This window comes from Gigantopelta aegis, chromosome 11 (assembly GCF_016097555.1).
Source record: "Gigantopelta aegis isolate Gae_Host chromosome 11, Gae_host_genome, whole genome shotgun sequence".
Classification (NCBI taxonomy): domain Eukaryota; kingdom Metazoa; phylum Mollusca; class Gastropoda; order Neomphalida; family Peltospiridae; genus Gigantopelta; species Gigantopelta aegis.
In genome coordinates, this window is record NC_054709.1 from 31,227,876 (window position 1) to 31,242,547 (window position 14,672).

At 36.8% G+C, this 14,672-nt stretch overlaps 1 protein-coding gene across 1 annotated transcript in view; it reads right to left on the bottom strand.

The window, feature by feature from the left end:
* Positions 1-597: 597 nt before the first annotated feature.
* The window catches only part of LOC121385429 (protein adenylyltransferase SelO, mitochondrial-like), a 30,323-nt gene continuing 16,248 nt past the window's right edge, over positions 598-14,672 (bottom strand). The window contains exons 7-14 of the mRNA XM_041516106.1: positions 14,197-14,300; positions 13,105-13,274; positions 10,171-10,205; positions 9,257-9,457; positions 8,664-8,784; positions 6,870-7,027; positions 3,692-3,843; positions 598-1,525 (exon numbers count right to left, since the gene is read on the bottom strand). Of these exons, the coding sequence (XP_041372040.1) occupies positions 1,410-1,525; positions 3,692-3,843; positions 6,870-7,027; positions 8,664-8,784; positions 9,257-9,457; positions 10,171-10,205; positions 13,105-13,274; positions 14,197-14,300 (1,057 nt within the window). The 3' untranslated portion in view covers positions 598-1,409. The remainder of the gene's footprint in view (positions 1,526-3,691; positions 3,844-6,869; positions 7,028-8,663; positions 8,785-9,256; positions 9,458-10,170; positions 10,206-13,104; positions 13,275-14,196; positions 14,301-14,672) is intronic.

Here is a 14,672-nt window from a genome sequence, read left to right on the forward strand (position 1 = left end):
TATATATTGGAAACCTGCTAAATATTTTCAATAGTATCAAGGTATGTTTTTATATGCACTATCCCAGACAGGACAGCACATACCACAGCCTTTAATATACCACTCGTGGTACAATGGCCGGAAAGAGAAATATCCCAATGGGCCCACCGACGGGGATCGATCCCAGTGTACCGAGTGTACATGTAACATTTGACGCCAGACAGCAGGGCAATCTGAGGCACTTTGTTTTTACTTTAAAACTTTGAATCTGTTGCTATAGTAACAATATCTGACTTATGGGCCTAAAGGTTTCGCTGAATGTGGCGAACATCCATATAGTGAAGGGTGTGAAATATCAAGGTTACTTTGTTTTAATATACATTTCCATATTCAGTCGGGTAACTTTTTTTTCTGGTCCACCTGCTATACTAACTCCATTTTAAACACTAAATATATATCCAGCTCTTTTTTTCCTTTCTGTACACCCATGTAGAAAAAGAAGAAGAAAGAAATGTTTTCTTTAACGACGCACTCAACACATTTTATTTACGGTTATATGGCGTCAGACATATGGTTAAGGACCACACAGATATTGACGGGAAACCCGCTGTCGCCATTTCATGGGCTACTCTTTTCGATTAGCAGCAAGGGATCTTTTATATGCACCATCCCACAGACAGGACAGTACATACCACGGCCTTTGATATACCAGTCGTGGTGCACTGGCTGGAGCGAGAAATAGCTACACCCATGTAGGTTTAAACATTCTTTTCAGTGTAATGTGCAATATGGAACTGTAGACAAACCCAGACTTCAATCCAGTCTTTGACTAATTTAGTGACGTGTAATAACCTTGAGGTTGCAGTGTGCTGCTCTTCAAATATTCCAGTTTCCATTTCCTGATTGTCAAAACCTGTAAAAACATGTCAACAGGAAGATTATATGCAGGGCCCAAAAAATCGTATGCCAATATTAATCACTCCCAGTGGTGTAGTGTGGGTTGCCAGTGCCTGGGGCAAGGCAAGTATTGCGCCCCCTAACCAGTGGACCCGTAGCACTCTCCTCCACCAGTCCCGAATTTTGCACCTGGGGCAACGGCTTCACTGATGCTACACCACTGATCACGTCCAAATTAAATACATACATGCCGACTTAAAAACATTTCACCTCAATAATACAAGTGAAGGAGTTTGTAGTTATAATTATTTTCCAGATAGTTTCGCCCAAAACTAATAATTATTGAACTTAGTGCCACGGCGTGTTAGTAAAATAGATAATTTTAGCTATTTTCTTCAGGGTTTAAAATCGTTTGTATTAATAAATGAAGAAATTTGAGAATTCTCTCTCAGCTACTATAATTGTTGTAAACTGGAAACAGGAAACGACTGAAGAACTGCAGCAGGTGTTGAATCTCAAAGTCATTACGAGGATCACGTGACTGTCAGACTCGTCGCCCAATCAGGAGGCTTCTCGTCGTATGCTAGGCATGCGTGAGTTCGGGTGTCTGACTCGACTGATTCTGAATTCTTGTCAACTGAAGATGAACCTACACAAGAGAACCAAAATATCATAGACAGCTTTATAAATACATGAAGAGTTTCATCGTAAAACGCGATAAACGCCATATTAAAAACCAGTGTGCAAACACCATTCAGACACTGTTCACACGTAGACAAACACAAGTTCAAATTAAGTTTTCAACAAAATGCGATACGATTGTCTGAGGATATATCGCAGATTGCAGAGAAACTGGCGTAGTGTTCATGGTGGTTTGGAATAAAAAAAAATTAGGATTGGGTGTGTATAGTGGTGTTTATCGCATTTTGTGATGAAACTCTTCACAAGTACAATAAATATAAGCATGTTAGTTTTACTTGGTAATTCAAATTAAAGTCTGCTACTTGATCATTTACTTGTAATAATTTCAAAGACATAATAAATATCACTGCAAATTTTCAAAAGTGAAGCCCAATTTTGATGCAGTTGTTAATAGAATCAATTTTACAGAAACATCGACAAATACATTTACTCAGAAAATTAAGGCCGCTTCACAGATACATGGAATATTTTACAATTATAATAACGATTATTATATTAAATTGACCTTATAGGTTTTTATATATTTCAGGGCTCAACTTGTATATTGCCAAATTAGCCAATTGCTAATTTTTATACAAAATGGCTACCAAATTTAGACTTTGGCTAATAAAATATTCCTCAAATTAACCACATTTTAATGATTTTCAAGGAAATACTCAACATTTCTGAAAAATTGATTAAACCAAAATTTGTTCCAGTGTATTTACTCTTTGGTTATTACAAAAATAGAAAAAAACGACATAGAAACCCTCCCCTTTTTTTCTGATATAACGGCTATTTACTAATATCCTCAACAAATGTTTAGTTGCTACTTTTTAATTGCATAATTAAAGGTTTGTAGAAATTAACAATGTTACAAAGTTATACTCAAGCCACATGTGTGTAAAGCAAATGAAATAAGCTCTTAATGTTTTAATTGTTTTGAAGTACAAATATATTTTTGGTAAAAAATTCCAGTTTAGTTTGATATACCAAAAAATGGATAAGTGGTCTGGGTCCCGTTCCACAAAGCAATCTTAGCCCTAAGATCACCATAAGTGCATAGCTACCTTATGCACTAAGGTGATCTTAGTGCTAAGATCGCTTCGTGGAACGGGCCACTGAAGTACAAAAATGTTCTATTCTCATGTCGAAAACACTGGTCAAGATGTAAATATAACAGTAAAACTTGGACAAAGGGAAAAATGTTATCTGCTAATGGAGGATTAATTATTTCTTCATTTGTTTATCAAACCTACATACAACATGGGCCTCCAACTAGGTGAGACAGACCAACAAAAGAACAATCAAATACAGAATTTAGAAGGATAAACTAATCAAGAAAATATAATTTCAAACTGCATGAGCAGACAACTTTCTTCACTATGGGTGAGTATTGCTGTCTTATTTATATAGTGTCCAATGTTTTCACAAATTGCACATAAAATTAGAACCAGTGCACCTTCACTCGTGTAACAAGGCCGTGGTATGTGCTATCCTGTCTGTGGGATGGTGCATATAAAAGATCCCTTGCTACTAATGGAACAAAATGTAGCAGGTTTCCTCTCTGAGACTATATGTCAAAATTACCAAATGTTAGACATCCAATAAATAAATCAATGTGCTTTAATGGTGTTGTTAAACAACATTTTTCTATTAGTAGCAAGGGATCTTTTATATGCACCATCTCACAGACAGGATAGCACATACCACGGCCTTTGATATTCTAGTCGTGGTGCATTGGCTGGAACGAGAAATAGCCCAATGGGCTCACTGACAGGAAGGAAATGTTTTATTTAATGACGCACTCAACACATTTTATTTATGGTGTCAGACATGTGGTTAAGGACCACACAGATATTGAAAGAGGAAACCCACTTTTGCCACTTCATGGGCTACTCTTTTTGATAAACAGCAAGGGATCTTTTATATGCACCATCCCACAGACAGGATAGCACATACCACGGCCTTTGATATTCCAGTCGTGGTGCATTGGTTGGAATGAGAAATAGCCCAATGGGCTCTACAACGGGGATCTATTCCAAACCGACCACACATTAAGCACACAGAGCTACGTCCCGCCCCAAATTGTGTGTATTACTTTCATGATGTACAGAATGTGAGAACCGCTTACCGTCACGATCTGTTGTCCTTGCTGAGTCTTCAACCTGAACAATGTCACTGTACGGTGCCTCCAGCAGCCTCAGAACACGCTCCACCTCAGAGTAGTCTCCCTTCTCGGCAGCAGAAATGGCATTCTGAGCAATGTAGTTTCGCAGAATAAACCTGTAGTCAAATGAAAGAAAGAAAGAAAGAAATATTTTTATTTAATGACGCACTCAACACATTTTATTTACAGTTATATGGTGTCAGATATGTGGTTAAGAACCACATGGATATTGAGAGAGTAAACCCGCTGTCGCTACTTCATGGGCTACTCTTTTTGATTAGCATCAAGGGATCTTTTATATACACCATCCCACAGAAAGGATAGTACATACCACAGCCTTTGATATACCAGTCGTGGCTGGCTGGAATGAGAAATAGCCCAATGGGCCCACCGACAGTGATCGATAGAGCCAAATGAAGACTTAAAACAAAGAATCAAACAACAATAAGACAATTTAACAGATTTTTTGTATATTGAAAGTATTAAACTTTTAATATTATTAGTTCTTCTAAGTTAGATTATGGAGAGCCGTTTAAACCTTCTGGAGATATCTTGCCCGACATCACGCAAGTTGACAAGCTGTTTTATACATGGCACTCACCGGAAATAATAACAGAACAGACCGGCCTCAGTGGCGTCGTGGTTGAGCCATCGGACATAAGGCTGGTAGGTACAGGGTTCACAGCCCGGTACCAACTCCCACTCAGAGCAAGTTTTAATGACTCAGTAGGTAGGTGTAAGACCACTAAACCCTCTTCTCTCTCACTAACCACAAACAATTAATAACTAACCCACTTGTGTGGACAGACATCCCAGATAGCTGAGGTGTGTGCCCAGGACAGCGTGCTTGAGCTTTAATTGGATATAAGCACGAAAATGTTGAATGAATGAAATAGAACATAAAATAGATTAATACATGGTTTTTGGAAAATATTTTCACTTGACAAAACAATGGTGGCATATCGCGGTCATTTTCAGGTATCGATAGCTGATTGTGACAGCTAATTTGATAATAAATTTGACTGTGTTTTATCAACAACAAAAATCACAATATATTGGGATATGAAACATAGTTTATTTCCATAAAATATTATGGTAAGAAACACAGAGTTATTGGGAATAAATACACACATGTACTGGACGTCTAGCCATAATTGCCTATAAGTAAACTCATCTTTTTTAATTTTTTTGCCTAATTTTAATTAAAGTTAAAGGGACATTCCTGTGTTTGCTGCAATTTTTAAGATGTTATAGACTAATAGACTTTTTGACGACTGTAATTACACATCAAATATATATTTTTTGCATAAAATATTAGTGGCTGTATATTAAACGTGTTTCTGATCGGTCTAATATTTGTATTACATGTAGGTTAAATTTAATTTTATTTTCTAACAACGAATTTTTCGTACGTACGAAATTATTTGAAGACAAAATCCAGTTTGGGCTTCTTACAAATATTAAGACGACCAGAAACACATTGAATATACAGACACTGATATTCTAAATAAGAAAATATATTTAATATGTAAGTTTAATCGTAGATATATTTTATTAGTCGGAAACATCTTACAATGCAGCAAACTCGGGAATGTCCCTTTAACTGATCTAAAATGTAATAAAAATTTGAAAAACCCAAGAAAATAATACTTCCGACGCAAATACGCAAACCGTAAATAAAATGTGTTGAGTGCGTCGTTAAATAAAACATGTCCTTCCTTACCAATACAAATATAAACTTTATTTTATGCATTTATAAAAACCAATAACTTTTACTCCTATACTTTCATTTGAATTGTTTTATACATACATAAAATAATGTTCATAAGTTAAAAGGTAACTACTATTTTTGTAGTTTTTCAAATTTTTATATTTTAGATAAGTTAATTTGGTTTAAAAATATTTAAAAAATCAATAAAATCGCACTTACTTATGCGGAACTGGGATTTACAATGGAAAAATGAAAAATCAATAAAATCGCACTTACTTATGCGGACTGGGATTTACAATGGAAAAATGTAGCGGATTTCCTCTCTAGGACCAGGCCCCGTGCTTATAAACCTTAAAGTCTAGACTTTAATAAAGTCCAGACTTTAACGTCATGGCAACACCATTCAAATAGCATTATGTTAAAGTCTAGACTTTAAGTTTTATAAGCACGGGCCCATATGTCAAAATTAGGACATGTTTGACATCCAACAGCCGATGATTAATTAGGAGATAACCATATGGAGATTTGTAGGTGTTATTGTCTATTTGATCCTGCAAATGTCATTTTTGTCCATTGTAAACTGAATCGTTTTTCTATGAAACAAACTGTACATTTGGTATTTCTTGAAAAAAAATACCTGGCTACAATCTAACTGTAGACCCTTGAACTGTCAACTTGGCCTGTTCCAATTGCTAATGACGTCACTTTCTAACGACGTCATTAGCTTTCTGGGTGTTATTTTCATTTGATCCCGGAAAAAAGAATGTAATTGACCAATCACAATACAGAACACACTCGCCATCAGGTTACAATAATAAATCAATGTGCTCTAGTGGTATCGTTAAACAATAAAAAAATATGTCGATTTGTGTGACGTCGGGCGAGATATCTCACCTGCAGTATCCAGAAGGTTTAACAGTGAAATCTGGCTCCACATAATCTAAGTTAGCTGACCAATTAACGACTCCTTTCAATTTTGTTTTCAGGGATCTTTCAAAGCCATAAACCGGCCTCGGTGGCGTCGTGGCAGGCCATCGGTCTACAGGCTGGTAGGTACTGTGTTTGGATCCCAGTCGAGGCATGGGATTTTTAATCCAGATACCGACTCCAAACCCTGAGTGAGTGTTTCGCAAGGCTCATTGGGTAGGTGTAAACCACTTGCACCGACCAGTGATCCATAACTGGTTCAACAAAGGTATGGTTTGTGCTATCCTGTCTGTGGGAAGCGCAAATAAAAGATCCCTTGCTGCCTGTCGTAAAAAGAGTAGCCTATGTGGCGACAGCAGGTTTCCTCTAAAACACAGTGTCAGAATGACCATATGTTTGACGTCCAATAGCCGATGATAAGATAAAAAATCAATGTGCTCCAGTGGCGTCGTTAAATAAAACAAACTTAACTTTCAAAGCCATTGCCACGATGAACACACAAACCTGGGATTGGCACCGTTCATACAGTCCACTCGCTCTGTGCTTGCTTTAGCAACATCCGTCGCAGCGTCCTCTTCTTTCTTCAGTCGTTCCTTGTATTTCTCCAACCACGCAACCCAGATCTGTCTGTCGTTCTCCGATTTCTTGGCTTCAGTTAGATCCTGATGAGAAAAAAAAAAACAAGACCAAAATATGTTTTGTCAAGCCAAAAGAAAGAAAATGCTTTATTTAACGACGCACTCAACACATTTTGTTTACGGTTATATTGCATCAGACATATGGTTAAGGACCACACAGATATTAAGAAAGGAAACCCGCTGTTGCCACTTCATGAGCTACTCTTTTCGATTAGCAGCAATGGATCTTTTATATGCACCATCCCACAGACAGGGTAGTGCATACCACAGCCTTTGATATACCAGTCATGGTGCACTGGCTGGAATGAGAAATAGCCCAATGGGATGACCTTTGTATGTGTTCAATTCTAATAAAGACTGTTTCTATTTCACAAACGAGAGGCTATTTAATGTTCAATTTTGTCAGTACTTAGTAGATAATTAATTCATTTGTAAAGACCACCTAATGTTAAATGTTTATTTAAATCTTAAAAATGTAATACAAATTTGAAAATCTCTCTCTATTAGAGCCAAGCTTCAGAACCATTCAATCAAAACTCTAGGAGAAGATAAAACTTTTCAATTTTCAATTTCTGTTTAAAATGTTTAAATTTAATAACAATTCACATATAAAAAAATATTTTTATACAGTCAAATCTGTCCTACCAGCCACCTGTATTCAGCAATCACCTGCCTAAAGCGGCTGCTTTTTTTCCTCCCAAATGATTTATAATGTAAATGCCCCTGTAATAAGCGGTCACCTGTCAAATTGCTAAAATACCTGTACTAAGCGGCCACAGTAAATGTTTACTATTATATAAAAGGGATATTTTAACAACAGCGATAAGGTGCAGTAAATAACCGATCAATCTAACTAACTGATCTTCACACCTTCAGGAATACTAGTACCCATTCAGTCCCGACATCTCTACTGTGTATCAATTAAGAAAGGATGACTCTGCAATGCATCTAATTGCCTCTGGGCAGGCTACGCTTGACATTTGTAGATTCACTTACTATGAAGATACACCGCATGAAGTAGGAAATAAATAATTAAATAGAAAAAGAAAAGAAAATTGTTTATTTGCATTATTTTTGAAGGAGACTACATGTCAAAAATTGATTTATAGTCAACTGTGAAGCACGCATCCGTTGATTAGCAGTACAGGCGGTAAAACAAGAAACAACAACGTTTTAAAGACTATATGTGGCAACCTGCGGCCACATGTCTTTAGTAACCACTTTTATCTACTCCTTTGTGTGACTGCTTAAGACAGGTTTGACTGTATTAGTTTACGAAGACTGCCCCACTGAATCATAATACTAAGTTTCAGAACTATCCGATTAAAACACCAGGCGAAGATAGATTTTCAAATTTTCAATTTAAATTTAAATCTATCGACTGAGCTATAGATCCTGTCCTGGGTTCAGGTTTGGATGTTTTCAATTTTAAATAATAGCAGTATGAAACCTTCAATTTTAAATAATAGCAGTATGAAACCTTCAATTTTAAATAATAGCAGTATGAAACCTTCAATTCTAAATAATAGCAGTATGAAACCTTCAATTCTAAATAATAGCAGTATGAAACCTTCAATTCTAAATAATAGCAGTATGAAACCTTCAATTCTAAATAATAGCAGTATGAAACCTTCAATTTTAAATAATAGCAGTATGAAACCTTCAATTCTTCCTGTTTCTCCAAACGCTGCAAGTCGTTCTTGAATCCGTCAAACGTACGACCGAGCAACGGCAGAATGTCCGGGTTGGTCTGCATCAGGGCAAGGAACATCTGAATCTGTCTGCAAACAACCACATGTAAATTAAAGGGGCATATCCTAGTTTTTAAACACTAAGGCATATTTTTTACTATTAGAGCCATTTTTGATAACTGAAATCATACTTTACTTATATTTTATTGATTAGATTATCTATTTCCGTACATTCAAAGTGTTTTTGGTCATCCAGGAAAGGAAAGGGGTGGGGTGGATGGGGGGGGGGGGGGGGGACCGCCTGCACTGGCAGGTGAAAGAGAGCACTGGCAGCCCGACCTGGGTCAGTAACAGGCGGAGGGTGGTTTGGTGCTATGGAATTTTGAGTCTCGAAGGATAAAGCCAAAGAGAAATGGTGCACATTTTTGAGAAGGAAATTAGGCGCAATTTTGAAAGGTCCACCAAAAAATAAAGAAGGGAGCTACGTATAGTTTTGGAAAATTAGTAAGCCGAGAGTAGCTTGTTAAGAGAACCTAGATGGCATTGAAGTGTCACCGAGTACCTTGGATCCATCTTGGGTTTGTAGTACTTCTTAGTTTCCTCCAGCGTGGACGTCTGTCTGAGCAGATATTCCGTAACCTCCACCAGAGCCGCTTTGAACTTGTCACTCGAGGGAAAGGGGAGGCGACTCAGACAACGAAATCCATTTGTGAAGTCACATCCTGTTTTATTCATCGAATCGAGAAAAGACTCTAACAGGTCTCTGAAAGAAGGAAGTATAATTAATTAATTTAATTACAGATTAAACGGTGTGCGGTCGCAGACCATCTGGCACAAGATTAATAGTCACCAAGTGAGAACCAACCAATCAGCAGCAAGAATCTTTTAAGTGCATCATCCCACAGAAAGGATAGCACATACCACGGCCTTTGATATACCAGTCATGGAGCACTGGCTGGAATGAGAAATAGCCCAATGGGTCTACCGACAGGATCGATCCTAGACCGACCGCACATTAGGCAGAATAGTAGAAATGAAACCTACTACTGACTACCACATCATTTTCTTCAGTGGGACGTATTCTTAGCTTCTTCAATTTAATCTGGGAGCAAGTGTTACAAACTGAATAGCAGTTCTACAAATTCCACTGAGTTACATTGCATCCCAATGAATTAAAGATGGAGGGAAGGGACAAATAAAGGGAACGAACAAAGTCAAGGGAAGGAATGTAGGAGGTAGGGAGGAATGATGGAGGGAAGGAAGGAATGAATGGGGGAGGAAGGGAAGCAATGAAGAAGGGAGGGAAGAAATGAAGGTGGGAGGGAGGAAAAGAATGAAGATGGGATGGAAGAAAGGAGGGAGGGAGGAATGAAGCAAGGACGGAACAAAGGAGGGAGGGAGGGAAGAAACAAAAGACAGAGGGATGAATGAGATGCATGATACGGTTGTAGAAAAATTTATTAAATGAGTACTTACCCGTCTTCCGGCAGCTCTTTCTGAATCAATCCGAGCTGAAAACAAAATGTATGTCAGATTTTCCTTCTCCATCTTGCAGTGACTACTCACTGAAGGTGACCTCTAAATCTGCCCCACCCACATCAGTATAAAACAAAATGTATGTCAGATTTTCCTCCTTCATCTTGCAGCGACTACTCACTGAAGGTGACCTTTAGATCAGGACTCACCCTGTCCACTGCTATATTAGCCAATTACAAAGTGACTACAAACATTTAACCTTTATAATATTTCTTTTATTATTTAAATTTTCAAAAGAAATACTCTAAATCTCTGAAAATTGTCCGAATAAAAATTTGTTGCAGTATGAGCCCTGTAGATCAAAACAAGAACAAATCATAGAAATATTTTACATATATGCTGACAATGAATGAATGAATGAATGTTTAACGATAAAAAATGATAATTATTTACACTGATTGGGAATTTTTTACTCCAAAATTGGGAATAAAAAATGACATAGCTTTTGAAGAATGGTGGGGAATGATTTGATTGCAAACATATTTTATTGTACAAAGGACAAAATAATTGGGCACAAGTTTGACAACTTACGAGGCCCTCTTCTATATTCATACAATATACTTGGCGACCTAATAGCTGTAAATATAAACTACATGTATAGGCTACATTCAAGGATAACCAGTGGAAGGAAATGTATTATATACAAAAGAAATGGTGCCGATTATCGGAGTCTAGAAACATAGGTGATAAAACCCTGAAAGAACTTAGCAAAAAACACAAATATCACAGATAGGTAAAATTAAAATTTAGAATACAAATTCAGTATCAAGACGAAATTTTAACAAAAGGTTCAGGATAGAACTGAACTTATAAGTGCAAGGCTTAATAATCATAAGGATTCGTCATCTACAACAATTTAAAACTAATTTTGCCAGAGGCTGTTTATGGCAATTTTAAATCAGTAACATTCACAACAAATTACCATAACTTAAAAAGCAAAAATGATCCAGGGTGCGACAAATCCACTGGCCCTCAGACCCAACTAGTACATTTTTGGTCTGGGCTAGTGGAATATTATCAACGTGTGTTCCCACTATATTCTTTTATAGGGCACTTGTTTTTTTAGCCAAAGCTTTTTCTGTGAAGGCTGGTGACTATCTCAAACATTTGAGTTTATCATCCAAACAACAAATTATCTGGACTGCCAACAGTTGGCAATGAAAATGTTTACACTACGGATCTAGACTACGCAAAGCCAAATATACTTTTGCTTACTCTTTATTTTAACGACCCAACACATTCAACACAAATTAAATTCCCTACGGTCAATCTTTGAAGCAAATCATGACATATGTGATTATTTAAGACCCACACAGATTAATTGACATCTAACCCAAACCCGAACTCCGCTTTAACATACAACACAATCTCTTACGAAGTTTAGCCATACCAAAGGGATCCTTTTAATTTTTTTTGTCAAGTTGCTAATCTTGCCTGCTGAGCGGTACCTGTACATGCAGCACAGCGATCTCGAGCATGCGCGCACAAACCATTGATTGGTATTGGTTTGATCGCCTTTGTTTACACTAACCAGAATTATTCAGTTTAGAATCACTGGTAGAGGTGCAAGTGGTTTAAATCACGGGACCCATTGAGCCTTGCGGAGCACTCACTCATTCAGGGTTGGAGTCGGTATCTGGTTACTATAATATATATGCCTAGACTGGGATCTGTGAACCCACTACTCTAGCAGCCTGTAGACCGATGGCCTGCAACGACGCAATAATGTATCCTACAGAAGAAATACACATATGCCATCGGTATAAGTTTGTTTGTTTTGTTTAGTAGCAAGTGATCTTTTATATGCATCATCCCATAGACAGGATAGCACATACCTGACTGATACCACTGGCTGGAGAAATAGCCTAATGGGCAACCGATGGAGATTGATCTTAAACCAACCACGCATCAGGCAAATGCTTTACCACTTGGCTATGTCCTGCCCCACCATCAGTATAAAACCCCTGCCTTATGACAAATCATATTACAGCTATGGCAATTTTGTGTTTGTAGGTCATATAGTGGACACCTCATCAAATATGTCACGTCATGGCCCGTCCCAATCAGTATAAAACAAATCATATTACAGCTACGGCAATTTTATGTTTGTAGGTCCTGTAGAGTACACCTCATCAAATATGTCAGGTCCTGGCTACATTTGTATCCTTTCCAATCAAAGAATTAGAGCATTAAAGGGACATTCCCGAGTTTGTTGCATTGTAAGATGTCTACAACTAATAAAATACTTGTACGATTAAACTTACAAATTAAATATATTTTCTTGTTTAGAATATCAGTGTCTGTGTATTCAATGTGTTTCTGGTCGTCTTAATATTTGTAAGAAGCCCAAACTGGATTTTGACTTCAAATAATTTCCTATGTACGAAAAAAACATATTTTAGAAAATTAAATTAAATTTAACCTAGTACAAATATTACAACGATCAGAAACTTGTTTAATATACAACCACTAATATTTTTTGCAGAAAAATATATTTGATATGTAATTACAATCGTTAAAAAGTCTCTGTTAGTCGATAACATCTTAAAAAGTGCAGCAAACTCAGAAATGTCCCTTTAATACATATATATATTTTTTTAATTAGAATTTTTTTTTATTTAAAAACTGCCACAAACATTTAACACAGAGACAAAGAAATGTTTTGTGTTTGACATGACAAATATGGAAGATAATAAAATGACTAGTGAATCTGCAGTATTTCCATTTCGGTATGGGACTACATGACAGGGCCATGCTCCACGCTTGCTGTCAGTTGAACAGTCTCGGTATCACCCGAGCCCGGGGTACATGGATGGAGAATTAATCTAAATGTACACGCAAGGCATACTTAACAAAGAAAATCATTAAACTAACTTTTCTCCTCATTTTGTGTTTGTAGACGGTAGCATACTCCTCATCGAATATGTCGAGTACTGGTTTCGTCTCCGTCAGAGGTAGAGCTTTTTGTATAGCCTCAGCAAACTTCAAACAGTTCCACTTGCAAATCTCAGGCTGCTTTCTGTACATGTATCTTCCTCCTTCATCTAACAAAAAAAAAAAAAAAATTGTTGTAATTTCATGTTTTAATTAAGAATTGTCTGTTATATTTATCATCGAGGTAAGAAAAAAAACCCATCTGCAAACTGTGTGAACAGATAATCGTTATAATTAAAGTTAAAACAATAATATTAAAGTTTATATTTAATTTGTTTTTGTTCGGAAATAATAACGTTAAAAAAGACAAAGCACCAATATAAAATGATGTCATCAGGTATGACATTTTCCGACAATACAATTTTTAGGTTCATCGAGAAATATTAAATTTAACCAATTAATATTTTCAACTTTATAGTGAAATTGTTAGGTGTCTATGTTGTTCCATTAGCAGCAAGGGATCTTTTATATGCACCATCCAATAGACAGGACAGTACTTACCAAATCTTTGATAAAGCAGTTGTGGTGCACTACCATATTTACCGTGTTTGTTTCATGTGTTAAATAAAATTTAACTCTACAAATTAACAAGATAGCTCTTATAATGAAGGTTTTAATAACAAAATATTAATTTAAAACGGTGTCTAATGACCTCACGTCACCATCTCACATTAATATGACCTCATATATTACCAACGATGTCATGTTAAATGCAAGCGTGTGATATCCCATGTAGGATAGAAATTTCTTACATAGCTCTTTTTTATGGGACAGCTCTATTCCATATACGAGGAGCATTAGATATAAATATCATACATAGCTTTTTTTCATGGGATAGCTCTGTCCTATATACCTGAGGATGGGAGAAATGGCAATTCCAAACTGTGGTTGGAATTGCTATATTACAATAGTGATAGATTCTATTAATCCATGGCACAGTCTGTTAAGATTATTGTTACCTGACCCATTTGCAGATGAAATCTGTAGTCAATACTATTAATCCACGGCACAGTCTGTTAAGATTATTGTTACCTGACCCATTGCAGATGAAATCTGGATCGTATCTATCGAGGAAGCCGTAAGGTCCGTAGTCAATAGTGAGGCCAACGATGCTCATGTTGTCTGTGTTTAAAACACTGCAACAAAGAAAACATTGCAAGAAAGGAAATGTTTTGTTTAATGACGCACTCAACACATAGTATTTTACGATTATATGGCGTCAAACATATAGTTAAGGACCACACAGTTACTGAGAGAGGATATCCCCTATTGCCACTTCATGGGTTACTGTTTTCGATTAGCAGCAAGGGATCTATTATATGCACCAACCCACAGACAGGATAGTACATACCATGTCCTTTGTTACACCAGTTTTGGAGCACTGGCTGGAATGAGAAATGGCCCAATGGGGTCACCGATGTTTAAAGTGACAATGTGTCCTTTTGACAATTTGACACACGACACCCACAGGTATAAGCAGGATTTAAACTGTGGTTCGCCAAATCACC